This window comes from Triturus cristatus, chromosome 12 (assembly GCF_964204655.1).
Source record: "Triturus cristatus chromosome 12, aTriCri1.1, whole genome shotgun sequence".
NCBI classification, from domain to species: domain Eukaryota; kingdom Metazoa; phylum Chordata; class Amphibia; order Caudata; family Salamandridae; genus Triturus; species Triturus cristatus.
Genome location: NC_140595.1, coordinates 773,766,723 through 773,787,742, shown reverse-complemented (window position 1 = coordinate 773,787,742; position 21,020 = coordinate 773,766,723). Strand labels below are relative to the sequence as shown.

The 21,020-nt window shown below is 45.5% G+C and overlaps 1 protein-coding gene across 1 annotated transcript in view; it reads right to left on the bottom strand.

Annotated features, from left to right (window-relative positions):
• DNAH2 (dynein axonemal heavy chain 2) overlaps positions 1–21,020 on the bottom strand; it is a 2,945,517-nt gene that overhangs the window by 2,725,219 nt on the left and 199,278 nt on the right. The window contains exon 8 of the mRNA XM_085638712.1: positions 4,651–4,842. Coding sequence (XP_085494838.1) covers positions 4,651–4,842 — 192 coding nt within the window. The remainder of the gene's footprint in view (positions 1–4,650; positions 4,843–21,020) is intronic.

Here is a 21,020-nt window from a genome sequence, read left to right as displayed (position 1 = left end):
GTCTTTAGTATGCTTATAAATGGAACTTATCTTCGAGAAAGCTCTGCAGCACAAAAAGTGAATGTGATTCTGAAACCGCATCTATCATCGCATCGTAAAAAAAGAGACCTATCATCAGTGAACATTACAGCAGTTCCTATACCTGATGGTATAGTATGGGACAAGGTTGATTACAATATATTTGGCCCAACCAAACTTTTAAAAATACCACATTTATTTAAAATTTCAATAAGTGATATCATTACCTCGAGTACATTTTCCGATGATTGGGATTATGAAACTGTAAATAATATGTTATCTGATTTAGAAAAATCTGCTGCTTTTTCTAATAATGAAATGTTGGAAGACACATCAGACTTTGAAACAATGTATTGCTATCAACATTATGGTAATTATTTTCTTCATAAATCTGCTAATCCCAGAAATGTTTTCCCATACCACCCATGGGAACATTGCCCAACACCGCCAAAAAGCAGTTCAAAGACATTTGCACAGAAATTTCCATATTTTTCAGGGTTTAACACGTCAGACCCAGCCTCATATTATTACAAGGTTGCACCAAAACCAGCGCAGAAAAATATGATGACACACCAAACAGATTTATTCTGCTTCCTTTATTGCCCAGTTGTCTGAACAAGGATTCGAATTATGGAAAGACACTATAGACTTAAAATCAGTCTGGGGTACTAGAGACTGGCAGGTCCAGGGAACAGAGGCACTATTTAGAGCATGCCTCATTTCAAAGGAAATCATGTTTTTGAATGAAACGGTGCAACAAACGATCTGTCTTGGATTAACCAAGAACAAAGATTTGAATACACCTCGGATGCCCACACCATCACACACTGAGGGTAACATAACATCACGAGAAGGGATTAGGCTAAATGAGATCATGCAATACAATAGATCAGACTCCGATTGGAAGGGATGGTTGATTTGGCCCACAGACACCAATAGATGCCAGGAAAGATTCATGGGTAAAACCACAGGGTTTAATATCAACAGGCCAGATCCATGTTATTTACAGATAGAACACCCAGGGGGTAGTGACATCATACAGTGCTGGGAAGTTCTGCCTTAATTGGCTAAAAACCTCAACACTCACACATGTGAAACAACACTTGTCCTTACTTACAGAGGATGTGGACCTACGGGATTTGTTATTAGGTCCTAAGAAGACACGTCATAAACGTTTTTATTATGCTGTTTATAATATGATTTGGAAAATGTCACAACAAGAGGCCTCTGAAAGATTAAGAGAAATAGATCGTATAAATCTAGAGAAAGCTCTAGCAGTGGTCGACAATGGGTTAACTACACTAACCTCCAGGATATATTCACTAGGCAACATTGTATTAGGTTATTAAGCTGGAAGCTGCAATCTTTGCGCACAGGCTATGTGCCTTGACGTTTCATAAACAGCACGTCTCTTTTTTTTTCATACAATCTAACTGGAAAATAGAAATGGCACAGAGGGGAGCTAAGTATACAATGCTGCGTATTGAAAAACTGGACAGATTAGCATTTAGAGTGGCAGAGTCACCGTCCACAGAATGGTTAATCCATGGCCACGTAACTCTTCCGGTCACTACTTTTCAATTCCAATATTGCCTTGAACAAATGCAGGCAGGCAGGCAGATATGAAGGAATGAGAAGGGAATTCATCAAGGAATCTTGGGAATTACCGTACAGATTTTGATGCCAGAGTGGGGAAAAGGAAGTGTTTCTAAGCGGTACAAACTGTGAGAATACTTTAAGTGGATCACTCAGATGCCAGGATATAATGCTTCATGGGGTCTGTAACGGTTCAGTTGCTAACTTATCCTGTCACTTGAGGGGTGCCCCAGCTGCCATGATTACTCCAGTGTTCAGGCTACTTTCATATGGGAGTAACTTGATGCTGAACGATCAAGGTTACTGTGGGATGCTTCCGGGCATCGCATATCTGGTAACCGTGAGCCCCAGGGTTACTTGCTGTATGCAAGTATTGTTTCCACCAACACATACAGTCAAGGAGGCACAGTTATGGCCTTCACTAAATATTTCATTAATACGGTTTGATGCTTTGAGCAGAATGAAAGCCATGCTTTTACAGAAATCCGTGCCCTTAACCTCCGCTCAAGAGACTTTTGATCTTCAGATCGCAAGGTCTTCGGCAGAGATACAGGCACTCATACGAACAAACTGCCCCTTCCATTTCGCAGAAATGGTAAATCGTATCTTTAACATACTGATACGACAGGCATCGTCCACCTATTTAAGACCATGGGTTCTAGACTATTAAGCACCTTTCAGACGGTTCTCGGAGTTATACCAAACTTTATACACTCAGTATTTGGAAGCATATTTTGAGGGCTGCCGCTGATCCGGTTTCTAATAGCAGGTATCCTGATTGGTATTTTTCTGCTACGCAATTGACGTCCCAGTCACCAAGGAAATGGGAACAGTACTCCTGGAGCGAAAATACAGTGATCGCATAATACAACATCTAGGCACACCTCGCCTAAGAGAACTAAGTGCATCTTGGTTCTTGTCATTTAGACCAGTCTGGATAGACTGCATCTAACCTGTCCTCTGATGCCTGTTTTGCGGAGAAGAATGCGTGGTAGATCTCGGTCTGACACTCCCATCATGTGAGCAACCGGACGTTGATGCTTTACTGGACCCGATAACGGCCCATGTTCTGCAGTGTCCCCAGCGTATTCCGATGTTGATGGCGGCATTCCTAGAGCCACCACAGGTAGTATAGACTCCTGTTGGTATGGGCATCGACTCCTCCTCTGACACCCAGGCCTTGGATATTGTACAGGCTGCCCCAGCATCGGTTGTGGGCAGTACAAAAGATCATCTGTGCTCCTTGACATAAACTGTGAGGTGTTCCAGGGACCGTCGTCTGCAGAGGCAGGCAACGAGAATGTTGCGTCTACCAGCCAGGACACAAACATTTGACTCATTTGGCCCGTTGTGTGCTGGGAGAGATTCGACCTTTTATTTTGAGAAACAAACTAAAAAATTGAAACTCCATAACAAAATTTACATTCTTTTGAGCATGCATGGCTTTCAAATGCTTATAGTAGTTCGAACTATACCTTCGGACACATTAGGGCAATGGCTTGAGTGACAATTTCCCTTTTAAATTTTTAAAGAACTTTTTAAACATTTTTAGCACAACGAGAAACAAATGTTTTTGAACTAGTTGCGTACAAGTATATAGTCAGCACGTTTAGAATTTAACTATGTTGTCCATTCGGAAGAGGAGTGGGTGTTCTATTCCATATACGTATCATAATATAGGCCCCGGTAACTTCATGAGCCTTCACCTATATTCTTCCCTACATTACACTTGTAACGGTTTTACAGGGAATGACCTTTTACCTAGATATGACACTGCATTCAGAATGCAGGTTTTCCCTAGTTCGAAATCTCATACACTATGCATGAGGATTCTTGGAAGCACAGCAGGACGACCATCTCCTTTATAATATCTATGTATAAAGTTCATGCCCAACGTCACCCTTAGGCCGACACAAGATAGAGAAGAAGAGACCGAGACTTCCCGGCAGACACACTGACCAGAAATGCTGAGCTTCCTGTCTGCAGACACTCCAGCTCGCAGAAGTCTAAAACATCCCTTGCAGGGGGTCCAACTCGAGACCAGGACGGGGTCCCACAGTCTCTCACGTCAGGTAATGGGTTGAATAAATCCTTGAGGGATTCTTGGCTTAACACCTATACACATGCTAGGTACATTTAGGCACATCTAGTTAGGGAAGCACCGTAGGAGTATGCATCTTTTTACCATGTGTTTTATATACTCGTATGTATTCATGATTATTGTAAGATGCTACCATCCATTTACCTTTATAGTACTGCTAATCATTTATATCTTATACTGTCTAACGGTTGTTGCAGCTCATCTAATCTACACCAGAATAACAACTGTTCAATAAATACTTGTTGAAAACGCCCAGGCTGTTTATTCGGTGTATCTCTCTGAGACAGACTAAGTAAGCGCGAGTGACTGAGCGAAAAGTAGTACTTTGTTTCCACGGTCCTGAGGGATCAGGGTTGTCATATTCGATGGTTGCCAAGAACTATTACTCTCCTTGGTAAGTGGAGATTATAGTGGCACTGTGAGCTAGCTGATACAGAAGACCAACATATCCGGTGTGAGTGTTTCAAATCAGTCTGGCACCAGTCCTACAGTGTATGTTGTCAGAACGCACAGATCCTGTATACGTTTTTATAGGAACTACATGACAGTAAGTCCAGTTTTCATGTTGTTTCTTTTAAGAGACCAAAGTTCAGAGCTCAGCATTTTAGTGCAAATTATGCGAACCTCTGGTCACTGTAATGCAGAATGATAGAGCCTCGCTCTTCCTCTACCCCGCCTACTTTGCATGAATGTCTATTGTAAGTATTATAAGCGGAAAGGCATGGTTCTGCAACTCTCTGCTACTGTTCACTGACATCGATCAGCTTTCCCAACTAGCAGCAATCATGCCTACCTTTCTTGCAGCCAAAGGGCTGAGGTAAAGGGGATTTAACACTATATATATATTCACTCAGTTCAGGTCTGTGCTTGCACAGGAAGAAAACAGCAGAAAAAGAGGCAAAGCGATGAAAATACACAAAAGAACCTTAGCCTACCTTGCGTAGAAGTGCTGTCATCCTCTCCCTGCTGTTGTAGAAAGGAGAGTTAGTCCAGATGATGCGGATAAGACTGAGGAGATGTGGGTACTTGCTGGGAATCTCTTTCAGTTTCAGTGCTGCTAGCTGCTCATAAGGTGCCTTCAAGATTGACAGAAAGCTGAGGTTGGACTGAGCTTGCTGAGAACCATCCTGTAAAAATAAATAGGAGCTGAAGAAAATCACATAGCTGCTGGCTGGATTATTAGCTGTCCTTGCGTCAGAATAAAGGAAAGAGAATGGAGGGTTAGATACTTAATTGTAGGATTAGGATGTCCCTAGTGATACACTATGAGAAGCTGAACCTTTGTTAGCGATAAGGGTGTAGAGTACAAAAAAGCCAAGTGAAAAAGTACACTTTGCTCACCACAGGGACTTCCAAATTCAGAGTCTTACATATTGAACATTGTTAGAAATGGGGTCTCTAGTTGGCAGTCGGTATGCACCTGTCCAAGTAGGAACTCACACTCTAGTCAAGGTAAAGGGATCACAAAGCTAAGATAACCCCTGCTCGCTCCCTTGATAGCTTGGCATGAGCAGTCAGGCTTATTTCAGAGGCAATGTGTAAAGCATTTGTAAACATACACACAGTAACACAGTGAAAACACGGAAAATGAGTCCACAGTTTAGAAAAATAGCCATTATTTATCTGAATAAAACTAGACCAAAATGACAAAAATTCAACATACACAAGTAAAGATATCACTTTTCAAAGTTTCAATAAGTATTAATCCATAGAAATCAATGGCTGCGGGTCTTTTAGCACAAACTACCTGAGATGCGTTAAAAACAAAGACGATGCGAGCCACACGGGAGGTGAGGCACCGGAAAACACAGTGATGCATTGATTCTGTACTGGCAGAGGAGGTGATGCATTGGTTCATTACTGCAGAGGAGATGATGTGTACAGGTAATAGCCTTGGGGCGGGACTCGACAGACGACGACGAGGGGCAATTAAATAAATTAGTAATTGTACCTTCTCCTCGTCTGTCGAGTCCCCCTCCCCACCGCTGTTACCAGCACAGGCCGCTCCTGACAGGAGGCAAGCACACACAAACCCTTTGAGAACCTTGAAAGCAGGATACAGAAAGCAAAGTCCAGTCCTTTCACTTCCAGGACAGAAGCAACAGGGCAGCACAACAAAGCAATAGGAAGAATCTCAGTCCCTCCTATAGCATTCAGCTATTATTCCTGGAAGAATGTCCTTTAGTCCAGAAGTGTTCTGAAGTTATGGTGTCACAGCTCCACTATTTATACCAGTTTTTGCCTTTGAAGTAGGCAAACATCAAATGAAAGTCTTTGCAGTGCACAAGACACTGCATTTCCCTGACCTGGCTATAGAAACACTCCAGGAAGGCAGAGACAGCTTTGTGTAAGGAAAGACACAGCCAGATTCAGGTATCAGTGACAACTCCTCCCACCACTCTAGCCAACAGCCTGGTTATGGCCCATCAGGATATGCAAGGCACACCTCAGCTCCCTTTGTGTGACTGTCTAGATTGAATGCACAATAGTCCAACTGTCAACCAACCCTGACATGGATTCCACAGACAGGCAGAGTCACAGAATGGTTAAACATGAAAATGCCCACTTTCTAAAAGTGAGAAAGAGAAACAGCTGGCGTGCACTCAGGTTTAAACGGTAAAATCAAATAGATAACGTGTTCTAAAAATTGTATAAAGCTTGGTGTGCTGGCCCTGAGGTGGTTCCACCCTGCCACCTTGATTCAAAATGCGTGAGAGACTGGAGCGGGACGCTCTAGACAGGGACTGCACTACCACTAGACACTCAGTGATGAGTATGTAACAAGTTAGACGAAATTTGTCATCTGTTTAACATATCAGAAAATTGTAATCATCATCAAAACCAATATTGATGTCTAAACCATCGAAAGACATTCGTGAATATGAGAAACGAATCAAAGCTTCTTCTTGTTGAAGTGTTCTTTAATCACACTCCAATCGTGCTGAAAAAGTTCTTGTTACAGAGTACTATAACAAAATGAGGCGTAGCTTGATTTTCCCAATGCATTTCGGGCGTGGTGTTCGCCCTTCTTCAGGGGTTATCTATGAGTAAAACATCAAACAATTACATTCAAAGGTTTTAAGCTGATAACTACGTAGAAAATTGGAAGGCTTTACGGCGTCACACAGAAATTTCAGGCAAGATCAAAGATTAAAGCCACTGGAATTGAGCAAATGAATTGAAACGTGAAAGCACGTCACCAAAGAGTCTGAGAAAAATCTGTTAGACATCTGAGAGGGAGAAGGGTGGTCCAGAGCATGAGAGCGGAAAAAAGAAAGGAAGGAAAAATCACCGTGTGCTAAAAATCAAAGATCGTCGTGCGCGAAAGATTAGACCCAAGACGTATCCAGGTGGTAGAGACTATAATACCTGAAAAAGCTAGCAAGGCTGGTATCTGTTTAAGGATGAAAGTGATGGAATGAGGTTACCTGCAAAAATGCAAAGAAGGGTACGTGTCTCGTAAGGTGTTGAAAAGGACTCTGCGAAGCAGTGTGGGTGCTCCGACAATGATCGGACATGCAAGGGAAACATGCTAAAAAAACTCACTGAGCGTCCGAAGAACGCTAAGGATCACTTTACTGGAAAACAACAGTGCACTATATAGTACACAAGCGGAACGGTGAGATAAGGAGGTGGAAAACCTGCGGGAAATAGGTAAATGCAGGGGGTTAAAGGGTGTGTGGTGCGTGCGGAAAGACCTGACAATTAGAACATGTAAACCAGGGTACCTGGGAAAATACTCTCTGTCTCCACGCTCTGGGTCCGAAAGTTGTGTGAGCTGCTGAATCCCGCCCGTAAATATCGGCGGTGTCCGGGTTGCGTTCACGTGGGGAAGTCTCAGTGTAAAACATGAAAGAAGGACTCGCGATGAATGTAAGGTATAACCAGGGGTGGCCATCTTGAGTTGGGAAAAGAGCTCTGACAGACAGAATGAGCAGGACAAAAAGTGCACGAAAAGCGGTTGCGAGTGAATGACAGAGTGAAAGGACAAGCTTATACGGCCTAAACAACGGAAGTGCTCCAGAGGTGAATGACACCTGTATTATGGAATAACAGCATACGAAAAACTGAATACAAAAAACTTTAAATCGTAAATGTCAAATGAACAGTGTTCTACCTATATACATTCTAATGAGTGCTAATAGTCCACAAGTAACATCCTGCCTATTTACAGTCTATATTGAGTTAACGTTCTGACATTGTGTCTTTAACAGAAAGGTAAGAGCGTCAAACAAATAAAACGCGCTACTGGTATAAATACATTAAATGAAAAAGAAAAACATGACTACTAAAAATTCACTACAGTAATGTGTACGAAACTACTACTGGAACTTGATCTCTATGAGATGGAAAAGTGTTGTCCTGGCAGTTACCACGGAGTGAGTGTGAATACTAGTGGATTGAGGTGAGGGGTAATGCATAATGAGACCAATCTGTCATGTGGTGTGATGAAAGTGACATGGAACACTGGGCTGTTGACAAGAACAGTAAAGTGATAAAGTGATAAAATGAAATCGGGCATAAATCAAGATTAAAGCTCTGGTGCGTTGTAGGACGACCCTGTCCCCCTTCTGTTCTATGTGAAGGAAGAGAATAGGAATCACAGGAAACATGCAAACTCAATTTTGTCGTTGAGACCCTTGGGACTTAGGGTATTGAGATACCGAATCCAAAAGGATTCCCTTTGAACAATAAATTTGCTCATGTCACGGTCATTATGAGATGTGATGACTTCAATCACACTAAATTTAAGTTGAGCAATCGAGTGGTGTGAATCACACCAATGACTGGCAAGTGGTGAAGATAAAGTTCTAGTGCGAATGCGACTTTTATGTTCCGTGATACGGGTACGTAAAGATCTCTCAGTTTTGCCTACATAATATCGGCCACGAGGGCATTGGATGATGTATATGACATTTGAGGTGTTACAGTTGGCAGTGAAATGAAATTTAACCGGCTTACCCGACCAGGGGTGAGCTATCGACACGCCTGTAATAACATTATTACAGTGGGAACAGTTGTAGCATTTAGTCATACCCTTGGGTGCCAGATCAGTGGTGAGTTCTCGTGTCTTGAGGAGTTCCTTCAAGTTATTGGAGCGTTTGTACGCAAAAATCGGTGGATTTTTAAACAGATTCCCAAAATCTGGTTCAGTCTGTAGTATGTCCCATCTGTTGAGGATGGTTTTTTTGATGGCAGGAGAGAGGGTCGAGAACTTGGATACATAAACTTCCCTTGTTTGAGCTGGTTTTATGTGTTTGTCAAGTAGTGTTGACCTGGATACCTGATTGAGACGTTCAACTGAAGATTCAATGAGTTTTTTGGGGTAGCCACGTGCCAAGAACTGAGTTTTGAAATCTTCAAGGGTGGTATGAAGTTGTGTAGTATCAGAAGTGATGCGCTTGATTCTCAAAAATTGAGAATAAGGAAGATGTCTTTTCAGGGATTGTGGATGGAAGCTATCATAGAGAAGCATGTTATTGCGGTCTGTGGATTTTTTGAACAAAGAAGTGACGATGTTATTGGATGATAATTCAATATGTACATCAAGGTACGAGATGGAATGTTTGTCCAATATGTGTGTAAACTGAATTCTGGGATTGAAATCATTGAGCGCTGAGAGTTTCGATTCCAAAATCTGCTTGTTGTCTTGCCACATAATGAAAATATTGTCGATGTATCGGCGATATATGATGAGGTTGTCTGTCCATTCCCTGTCATTAAGGATGTTCTCCTGTTCAAATTTCATCATATAGATATTTGCGTAGCTGGGAGCTCCCGCAAAACCCATAGATGTTCCGTGAGTTTGTAAGAAAAAACTGTCTTTCCATTTGAAGTAACTGTGGAATAAACAAAAATGCAAAAGTTCTAAAAGGAAAATTTTGTTGGCTGGGATGGTGTCCATTTGGAGTAATGCCCACTCGATCGCTTCGATACCTTCAGAGTGTGGGATTGAAGTGTATAAGGCAACAACATCTACTGTCAGTAACCATATGTCATCGTGACTCTGGAGGTTGAGATTATTGAGTACTTTCAAAAAGTGTGTGTTATCTTGTACGTACGTGGAACCTGCCTGAACAAACGGTTGCAAGAAGTAATCTAAGTATTGACCAAGAGGGTCATGAATGGAGTCCCACCCTGATACTATAGGGCGAAATGGTGGATTGGAAAGGCGTTTGTGTATCTTAGGTAATGCATAAATGAGTGGTCTGCGTGGATGTTTATTATACAAAAAATCGTATGTTTTGGAATTAATCCACTCCATGTCTTTGGCATGCTTGAGGATGGTGGTCAAAATGTCTTGAAACTCTACTGTTGGGTCCTGTTGCAGTGGTACATAAGTAGACTCATAAGTAGACTCATCAGACAGCATTTCACTGATTGCAGATTCATAAAAACACGTGTCCATTATAACCAATGCACCACCTTTGTCAGCTGGAAGAAATGTGAGGGATGAGTTAGTCCTCAAGCTTTTAAGTGCTGTCTTGTCCTTGAGTGTCAAATTCTGGTGTTTTTTTGAAGGTGTGCTAAGATGTAATAAATCGTGTTTCACCAGTGACTCAAAAGTGTCCAGCACTTTGTGTGACATAGGGGATACAAAAGTGCTTTTGGGTTTAAACTCCTTGTATTCCATCTCACTGACCGTTGGAGCGGAAAGAATCTGAGTGGAGAAAAAATATCGCAATCTTAGTTTTCTCCTAAATTTGTATAGTTCAACTTCTGTTTGAAATGAAGTAGTATGGTGGGTAGGAACAAAGGATGTTCCCTTGTTGAGAAGAGCGATTTGCGATTCTGACAAACTGGAGGAAGAGATGTTAACAACTAATGTTTTTTCTGTCTCCTGCCTGAGCTTTGTGATTTTGTGCTTTCCGCTACCTCTACGGGTTTTGGTGGGATTATTTCGAGGGAAGATTGGTTCGTGGGTGGATTGTTGGCCGCTGGGCTTGTTTCTAAAAAAGAAACCTTGGTGTTGGAGGTTGATGGAACGGCTGAAGCCCCTAAGTCACATGAAGATGGTACCGGAGGTCTGGTTAAGCGAGTGTCACTGACAGAGACAACGCTCTCCTCAGATGAGGCATTTCCAGGTTTTGAAAAAGTTCGCTTTTGGGCGTAAACTTCCGCCCAAGAGTAAAAGTGGCATTTTCAAACACAATAGTGAAAAACAAAATTAGCAGTAGCATTTGATTTACAGACCCTAGGCACACCTGGTAAACTTTACTAGGGATTTGCTAGTAAATCAAGTATGTCAATCATGGATAAGCCAATCACCATTAAATTTAGACAGAGTATAGGCACTTTAGCACTGGTTAGCAGTGGTAAAGTGCCCAGAGTCTTAAAGCCAACAAAAACATGTCATAAAAAATTGGAGGAAGAAAGCAAAATGTTTGGGGATAACCCTGCCAAAAGGGTCAGGTCCAACACACATCATTTGAAAGGGTTACAGCACAGTGTACCCTAGCACTATCAGAGAGCTTAAAAGCTCAGCGATGGCGTCTGAGAGTAAGTGGGTCCCAACACTGTACCCTTTACCTTCTGCCACCTAAGTCTGCTTTTTTCTGCCCCTTCTATGAGAAGATTTCCCGTAAAAGTGTCCCAAAAAATAAATATAGTGAAAGAAGTTGTTAGTTGTTTTTAATTTAACAAGAGAAGTTCTATGCGGGGTTTCAAAGGACCTTGAACCAGCTCCTGAGCCAGAATTCAGAGACTAGTGTTTGAATAAATGTGTGGGTTTGATCCACACAGCAGCTCTGCTGATCATATAAATAGCAGGATGTCTTTGAAAATCAAGGTAAACCACCTTTGCTCTTGCTGTATGACTGTGAATGCCCTTTGATCACAAAGGAATGCCCATAAGGGAGTGACTCTTCAAACTACAGGAAAATATACAGCAAGCGGTAGGGTTCTTTGACGTCTAGTACTAGGTGTGGAACTCTCAAACATAATGGGTTGGAACACTTAAAATACACCTTACGTCTACCTAAAAAGAACTCACTGGACATCAAGATGAAGAGTTTTTCTTGGATATGAAGGAGGGTTAAAAAAAAAAAAAGGGAACAAATGACTGGGTTCAAATAAAATGTTGCTACATTTTTACAAAAATCAAAAGGTAAGCCCTTAAGATTACCTTGTCTCTCCTGAACGCACTGCGCAGCTCTTCAACTGACACCAATATGAGGTGAGCTTTACTAATCCATGTCAGTAAAGGGCACTTGCTCAAATGGTTTGTGAACTAGCACACTTGAAACCACATCCAGGTCCCAAACAAGAGCAGACATCCTAACAGGAGGAAACAATGTGGAAATCTACTTAGTGTTGATAAACCACTTAATTTTGTAAGGAAAAAGTATACTGTTTTCTCCATGTATGCCCTATGGCTGCCAAATAAACTTTAAATTATGTGACTTGCATACATGTATGTGTTAAAGGTGGTATGAAAGCACAAAATAAAGTTGATGGCACAAGTAAGACACTTCCCCAAAATTATTGGCTTCAATAGGATTCCTGGTGGATCTTTCCTGGCTAATCGATGTACTGCATAGTTATCGTCAAAAGAGATGGCAGTGATAACTCATACACTTAGGAGTTAGGGGCTTATGTTCAACAACTGAGGAAAGGGGTGGATAGTCTTTCTCTGTGGCTCTCTTCCTTAGTCATTAAAGCAGAAGTCACTGTTAAAGCATTCGGGTAAGGATACCACAAAGGATTTGTTAATCTGATATTGATCTCATGCACACTGTGTGATGGCACATTGCCAGGACAGAGGGCAGAACAAAGTTGAGTGGGGCAATGTCGCTCTGCCTCTCCTCTGAGTGTGATCAACACCTGACTAAAACAGCCATTGAGAATTGTACGTATATATGTTTGCGGTATGGGTAAAGGGCAAACCTAGCCAAAAGACAGTAGTGCACTGTGCAGGGTAAAAATGCAAGGGTGCAGTCAACAAGAACAGGGAGAGATCGCTGTCCAGGATGATGCGGAGGTTGTGGGCGTGCTTGGTGGGGGCAAGTGAAGGTCCGAGTGCAGTGGACCTCCATGTGTCGTCCCGTGGGGAGGTGTTCTTCCTGAAGAGGAGCATTTCCATCTTGTCCTTGTTCAGTTTCAGGCAGTTGGATCTCAACCAGTCGGCAACGTTGATCATGAGGTTCTACAAATTGGACTCTGGTGGTGGCGGTGTCATCAGAGAGAAAGGATGAGTAGGGTGTCGTCAGCGTTAGAGATGATGTTGAGTCGGTGGGCACTGGCAATGTCAGCCAGTGGAGTAATGTAGGCGTGGGGCTGAGGGAGGATCCTTGGGGGACTCCACAGATGATGGTCTTGAGTTCAGAGGTGAAAGGCGTTAGGTAGATTTCCTGTGTGCGACCTGTAAGCAAGGAGGTGATCCACTTGAGGGAGTTTCCGCAGATGCCCATTTTGTAGAGTCTGGTGATGAGGGAATGATGGGATACAGAGTTGAAGGTCACTAATAGAGCGAGGAGGATCAAGGCTGCTGTCTCGCCATGTGCGAGGTTGATTCTAATGTTGTCGGTTGCGGCTATTAAGACGGTCTTGGTGCCGTGGTTGGTGTGGTACCCGGACTGGGTGGCATTGAGTGGGTTGTGTCCTTCCAGGTGGTCTGTGAGCTGGTGATTGATGGCTCTCTCCAGGACTTTGGCTGGGAAGGGGAGCAGCGAGATTGGGAAGATGTTCTTGAGCTCGTTGCTGTCTGCTGAGAGTTTCTTCAGGAGGGGTCTTACCTCCATGTGTTTCCAGGCATCAGGGAAGATGACTGTGGTGATGGATGAGTTGAGGATGTCAGTGCGCTCCTAATTTCCTTCAGTCCCAGGTTGAAGGCATGATGGAGACAGGGGTCTGTTGGTGCTCCAGAGTGGATGGAGGTCATGAGTGCTGTGGTGATTGGCATGGTGAGCGGTGCCCATTAGGTGAGGTGTCTGTCGGAGTTGCCGGTGTGTGTCAGGAGATGCAGAGGTTTATTGGATGAGGGTCGGAGTTGCTGTAGATCTCTGCTATCTTGTTGTGGAAGGAGTCTGCCAGGGAGTCGCAGAGGGCTTGGAAGGGGCGAATCGTGGTTTTGGTGGCCAAAGGGCATGCAATTTGTCGGACGATGCTGAAGAGTTCTTTTGTGTGATTGGCTCTGGCTTCGATGCGGTTGTTTACGGCATCCTTTGTGCATCCTTGAAGCGGTGGTGGTATTTATCAAGGGCAGATTTGTAGGTGGTAAGGTCTGAGGTGTTCCTGCTGGAGCGCCACTGTCTCTCCAGTCACCTACACTTGAAGGCGTGAAGTTCGGAGGTGAACAAGCTTGCTTATTTGGTGGGTTTCCTTGTGCTGGTCGTTTTCAAGGGTGCAATAGTGTTGGCGCAGTTGGAGATCCTGTCTGAGATGTTTCAGATGGCTATCTCATGGTTGCTGTTGGTGAGGGGTATGTGGGTGTTGAGGGCGGCAATCCATTGGTTCTCTGTGATTTTGCTCCATTTGGGGCGGGTGTGTGTGGGCGGGGTAAGATGGGTGGGTCGGGGTGAGCCTGCAATGGAGAAGTAGAAGATGCTCTGGTTTGTCCAGGTGAGTTCAGTGGTGTGGCTGAATTTGATTCAGTTGCTAGTCGTGTAGACTGGGCCCAAGAAGTGTCCTGTGCAGTGTGTGGGGCTGGTGATCAGTTGTGTGAGTCCGATGTTGCTCATGCTTTCTAAGAAGCTGACGGAGTTGGTGTCACTGGGGTCATTGAATCATTTGGGATGCACCAGACTGAAAGTCTTGGTGGACCTGAACAAGGATTTATGGACATTCTGTCTGTCCAACAATGTCTCAGTCACATCGGAATACCTCAGGGAGCCTCCAAGGAGGTAGCGATTAGTGCTCAAGGGAGTAGTCCAATATGAGCCTATGGCAGTTAGATACTCGCGTCTTCAAGAAATTGAATGCCCATTGGGGGCCTTTCACAGTAACATGACATAACATAACATGTGTATTTGTATATTTGGGGCTTGGCCAAGCAATATTGAGCGTTTTCCTCTACTGGTATCCGATGCCATTCACCACAAACCCAATGAGGGTTGTGGTGTAAATCAACTGGTACCACACATTTTTTTAGGGTGCTGTACGTGTGGTCAACTCTGATACCTCCATGAGGTTGTGACCACCACCAAAAAAAGTGTAGGCAGTATTTATCCTGGTCCTGAAGAATTGCCAATCAATAGATAAACAGGCAAGAAACATGTTGACCCTTCCACTACATACCCTCACAAACCTTAGAGTGAGAATGTGCTTTTCACTATGGTTTTAATCAGGGTAGTGACCACAACTCATTAAAATTGTTCTGAGTGGATCACTATTTCCTGTTTTATATCTCACTAATCTCACACATGACTGTCACCTACACTAGATACTATAGGGCCCTCACACGCATTACACCCATCGGCATTGGAAAAAAGATCTCATCAAAGAAGGCCCCTTCCGGGTGCCTGATCGGGTATTGCACCGCCGACCCGATAAGGAGCTAGACCCGATGATGAAGCAAGACACCCGCTTGTTGGGTGTGTGAGGGTCTCCATTCCATAAGGAGGAATTCTCTCTCCTGCCTTCCCCCTTACCCACACCCTGGCACCAACTGTTTACTTACCACTACCTGCTACATCGTAGGAACTGCTTACCAATTCTGGTTCTCTGTCTTTTGGGCACGTATGCTGGACCCTAATAATTAAACAAACTATTATTATTTAAAAGCCCACTATTCCCCTATTTGAATAAGACAAGCAAAATGGCCGACAGTACGTGAACCCTTGAGCTCCCGGCCAGACTGCCCAGTAATCCTGCATGATCCTGCCTGAAAGTAATAGCAATTGACCTGGAGCCCAGCCCTGCGGCGCCTGTACACTGCGGGCAGCGGCGCAGAGAAACAACAGTGGTCATCAGATTGAAGATAAAACCTGGGTGGGCCCGTGGAGGAGGAGCGGCCCGCCACGTGGAGGAGGGCAACGGACGCAGACCCTTCTGCCTGCGCCGCTGATCCGCAATGCTGTGATGGAAACCCTGCCCCGGTGTGGCACCGATCCCTGATTGGAGGTCCATCATGGCTCAGGGTGGCCCAGGCTGCTGTTGACGCCTACCAGGGGCTGTCGGCGGAGTTGTGGCCCGCACCGGCAGATGAGTGAAGTGGTGCTCGTTGGAGGGAGACACAGAGGGGGCAGCCGCTGCCTACTCGGCTGCTCTCCCCACTCGCCCTTTGATTATCAAGGCCGGCGGTACTCTGCCACTGTGACACAGGCCTTACTGCCGGTTGATAGGGAGGCCCTCGACTGTGGAATCTTACCCCCACCATGAGACAGATAGAGATCTGTATGATCTTGAAACTGGGAGGGGACAGCTTGGATCCAGATTCTTATCACCCACTCACTATGATTAACAAAGATGCTGGGCTGCTAGTTGTGTCGGACGCAGAGGTTGAACTGGCTGCTGGCGGCTGCATCGGCGTGGACTGGAAATCAGTGTGCTGCGGAACGAGGTTCCTGCCCTTCTTGCCTCTATCTCCGGTAGACCTTCATGCTTGGTACAGACGCTGGTCCTCATCCTATTCAGCCATGATGGCAAAAGACAGGGATTCCAAGATGGCCAAACAGGGGAAGATGGCTTGCTACACGAAGGTTCTTCCCGCGCCTGCCGGGGCAGAGGGGGGCCCAGCCCCACGCCCGGACACAGAAGAGATCCTGCATGCGATCCGCGCCTCCCGAGAGAGCCTTGAGGGCAAGTTGGCTGAGGTACAGACGGAGGTCTCCTTTCTACGACAAGACCTGCGCAAGGTCTCTGAGCGAGTGACAGAAGTTGAGCAACGTGTCTCGGAGCTTGAAGACATCTCGCTGTCTGCCAGCAAGGATGTGAGGGATCTCCAGGCCGCGGTGAAGGAGGTCATCTGGAGGGTTGACGATGCTGAAAACAGGGCCTGCAGAAACAACCTGCGCTTCGTAGGCTTTCCGGAAAATGCAGAGCGTACGGACCCGGGACATCTTCTCCTGACTTTCCTCAAGGATGCCCTCCCGGTGGTGCAGTTCTCCTTCTACTTCCTCATAGAAAGGGCGCACAGGATGCCAGGGGTTAGGCCGCAGCCCAGGGCCCCTCCCCGGCCGTTGATAGCTCGATTCTTGAACTTTCAGGATAGGGATCGGATACTCAGGGAGTTGCGGAAAAGGGGTGAAATCAAGTATGAGAGCACGAGAGTGATGGTATTTCCGGATTATTCGTGCGATGTTCAGAAGCAACGGCGCACCCTTGGCCCCGTCAAAGTGAAACTTCAAGCCCTTGGGATCCAATACATGTTGCTGTTCCCCGCCAAACTTAAAGTCATCTTCCAGGATACCGCACATTTCTTCCAAACACTGGAGGATGCGTGGTCTTGGATTGAGGAATGGCCTAGATTGCAGCGGGGGACGCCCTCTCCTGCTCCCCTGACTGCCACCAAGTAACCGAGCCCTAGTTGGGAGAGGCCCCAGGCGAAGAGATGACGACAAAAGCTCAAACGCCAGACATCTGTTGGGAGCACACCCGGGAGATCATTAAGGCCCAGAAACCCGAAAGTCAACTTGTCGGACTCGGACGATGATACCGCCATGGAAAGTGCGTTGAGGACTTCCTTGAGATCCAGCGGCCCTGGAGACTTTGATCAGTCGGAGAACCTTGAGTCTCGGCCTTCCGGCGCTGCACACCCTCTTCTGGAGACTATTCACCACCTGGAGGCCTCGGGCTCGGGTCCCCCATGCGGGGACCCCTGTTCGCTGCAGCACCCACACATTGGCGAGGAGGAATGACGTACTGGGGCCAGCCGCCCCTACAGAGTCACTGCTACGTTCCTGCAACATTGAGGAAATTCAAATTATCTGTTGCGAGGAAGGGAAGTATACAGCAGATTGTGTGTGTTATTTCTTTCTTTAATAGTATTATATAGTTGAGTGGGTGGGGGGGGGGGGCTACAGACCTCGGAGAGGTTTACCTGCACCAGTGTTGTCCTGTTGACTATTTAAGGGGTGGTGGGGGTGCCTGCAGAGTGTGGGGAGGGGGGCATGATGGGTGTTGTTTGTTATTTCGGACGCTGTGTTTGGGGTGGGGGGGTTGTTTTGTTTTGAGAAATTGTGCACACATTGACATTGAAACAAGGTGGCTAAACGATGAGGTGGCATACATCATGATATTGCGGGATAGACAGCAGTGAGGAGGGGGTTAAGGGACCCGCTTCTAAATCAGACACCCTGCATCACCACAATGGCTACATCTAATATAGGAATATACTCGATCCTCTCCTGGAATGTGAATGGGATGGGGAACAAAGTTAAGAGGGGACTAGTGGCCGCATATTTTAAACGGTTGAAACCGGATGTCATTTTCCTACAAGAGACGCACCTGAAAGGCACTCAATGTGGGTTCCTAGGTAGGGGTGCTTATAAAACTATTGCCCACGCTGGATTCTCCACTGGGTCAAGGGGCGTGGCAATACTTATCAGGAAAAACACGCCCTTTAGAGTAGAACGAACTTGGACGGATCCTAACGGCACATATGTCGCGATCAAAGGGATATGGAATAGAAGACACATCATTTTTATTAGTGTATATGCACCACCCAAGCTCCAAAGGCAAACAATGGATAAGCTTGCAGCGATTTTATTAGAGGCCGGGTCAGATACGCACATTAGAGGGGGAGACTTTAATGACGTCATGGACCCTACGAGTGACCGCACGACTGTCCTAACGGGGAACCGCAAGGAAACGCCACTCAAACGGTTACATTAGCGCTCACAGACGCATGGCGTGGCCAACATCCCCAGACCAGAGCCTATTCCTTTTACTCGGGCGCACAAAGCCTTTTCAAGGATAGATTACATATTTGCTCCTGTGTGGGTACTTGGGGAGGTACACAGGGTAGAATATTTGGCATGGGGCCTCTCAGATCATTCACCCCTGTGGCTCACGGTGGGTACTCGCACACAGACAGAATGAGGAATGGAAAGTGAACCTGTGGGAACTCAAAGACCCACAGGTTGTGGAAGAAATCAGGGTGGACACGGAGTTGTATTTCAGGGAGAATGTGGGGTCGGTGGATTCTGCTATCAGACTATGGGAGGCTTACAAACCGGTGCTAAGAGATAGGGCACAAAATATTATAGCACATAAGAAACAGAGGGAGCAAGAAGTGATCACAGGGTTGGAATCCAAACTACTGCAACTCGAGTCACAGGCAAGTGCGGGTAGTGATCCCTCCATGCTACGCAGTCTACCGACAGGAATATTTTTCACTGGCCAAAAAGGACGCACAACATACAATAACAGCCATGCACCGGCGCCTATATGACGTAGGTGACAAGACCGGTAGGCTGCTGGCCTGGCTTAGTAAGAAGGAGCTGGATAGTAGATGGGTTTCGCAGATACAAACGGAGGATGGTCGAAATCATCTGACCCTAATATCAATAGTCAACGCCTTTGCAGACTATTATGAGGCCTTTTACATGCAACGTAAACTAGCCGAGATGTCCCACATACGAGCGTATCTGCAAGAAATACAGCTTCCAAAATTAACGGACAATGAGTCCAAGACACTAGATGATGAAATCACAAAAGAAGAAATCGTGTCAGCGATCGGCCAAATGAAAACTGGAAAGGCCCCAGGACTTAATGGGTTACCTCCAGAATTCTTTAAGCAACATGCGTCATCTTTTGGTCCACACCTCCTCCAATTATACCTGGAGGCGCACAAGACGGGAAGCCTACCCATAGACTTGCGGACAGCCACGATTGCAGTAATCCCCAAAAAGGACAGGCTACTGCAAGCGTGTAGCTCATATCGCCCTATCTCCCTCATAAACATGGAGACCAAGATACTAGCCAGAATATTGGCAAATAGGCTTGCCGCAGTAATTACTGACCTCATTCACAGGGACCACTCTGGCTTTATGCCCAAAAGATCGACAAGGCTCAACCTGAGGAGACTACATAACTGGTTATAAGTGGTTCACGATAGAGGAGATCCCCACCTTGCTCTCTCCCTTGATGCCGAAAAGGCATTTGACACGGTCCAGTGGCCTTTTCTTATGTCTGTGCTGGAGGAGTTTGAGTTTGGCCCGGTATTCAGGCAATGGATCTCTGTACTTTACGAAAGACCTCTAGCCAGGGTTAGAGTCAATGGAGTAGTGTCGCAGGAATTCCCGATAGGTAGAGGTACACGACAGGGTTGCCGGTTGTCGTCCTTGCTTTTTGCCCTGGTGCTGGAACCACTTGCCTGTGTGATCCGACTGCATCCGCACATCACGGGATTTAGGAGTGGAGAGGATGCTGAGACTGACGAACGCATATCACTATATGCGGATGACATTTTAATGTATGTCACAAACCCGGAGACAACACTTCCCACGATAATGGACAGCTGTGAGACGTAATGGTATGCATTGTAATGGTATGCGTTGTAATGGAATGTGTTGTAATGATAGTTTTAAAAAATGCGTTGTAATGGAATGCATTGTAAAATCATGCAATGTAATGGTAGTTGCGATGTAAAGACTGCGTTGTAAAAGCATGCGTTGAAATTGCATGCGTTGTAACGTCATATATTACCTAGGCGTCCAGGTAGCACTTGAGAACACCCAACTGATACACCTTAACGTAGGCAGGGTCATAGATGCACTGCGTCATTCTGTGACCTTCTGGAACTCGCTGCCACACTCTTTGGCAGTGTGCAAAATGGTGGTGCTGCTTCGCTGCATTTTATGTGCTACAAAACTAACTGCGTCCGGTTCCCAGCCGGGCCTTCAAGCAGCTAAACTCTTTGCTAGTCTCATTATTATGGACGGGCCACTCAGTAGAGTGGCACTGAGCAAACTGACACGGCAGTATGAGGATGGGGGGGTCTTGAGGCTCCAAGGCTGGACTTATATTATTCGGCGGCGCAGCTACAGCATGCATCACGTTGGTTAGAGAACGGAGATAATTGGGAGCAACGACTACTGGCAGGTCGAGTACACCCAGGCACACTCACGGTTGCATTGATGCAGGGCAGGGAGGTCCCAGACGATATGCTCTATATAGTATGCCACCCCGCGAATATTTAGCAACCATATGTGGAGAAGATCCTGAGACATGCCCCGTTCCACAAAGAACTCCCTATATGGATACTTGCCCCTGTGAGGGAAATGAGCCTACATATGTCCTTCACGGTGTGGAAGAAGGGAGGGAGGGAGGGAGGGTTCAACGTCTTGGCAGACCTCTACCCAAATGAAACATTCATTACATATGAGCAGACCTGTGGTGACTTTGCATTGGGACAGGGGCACTA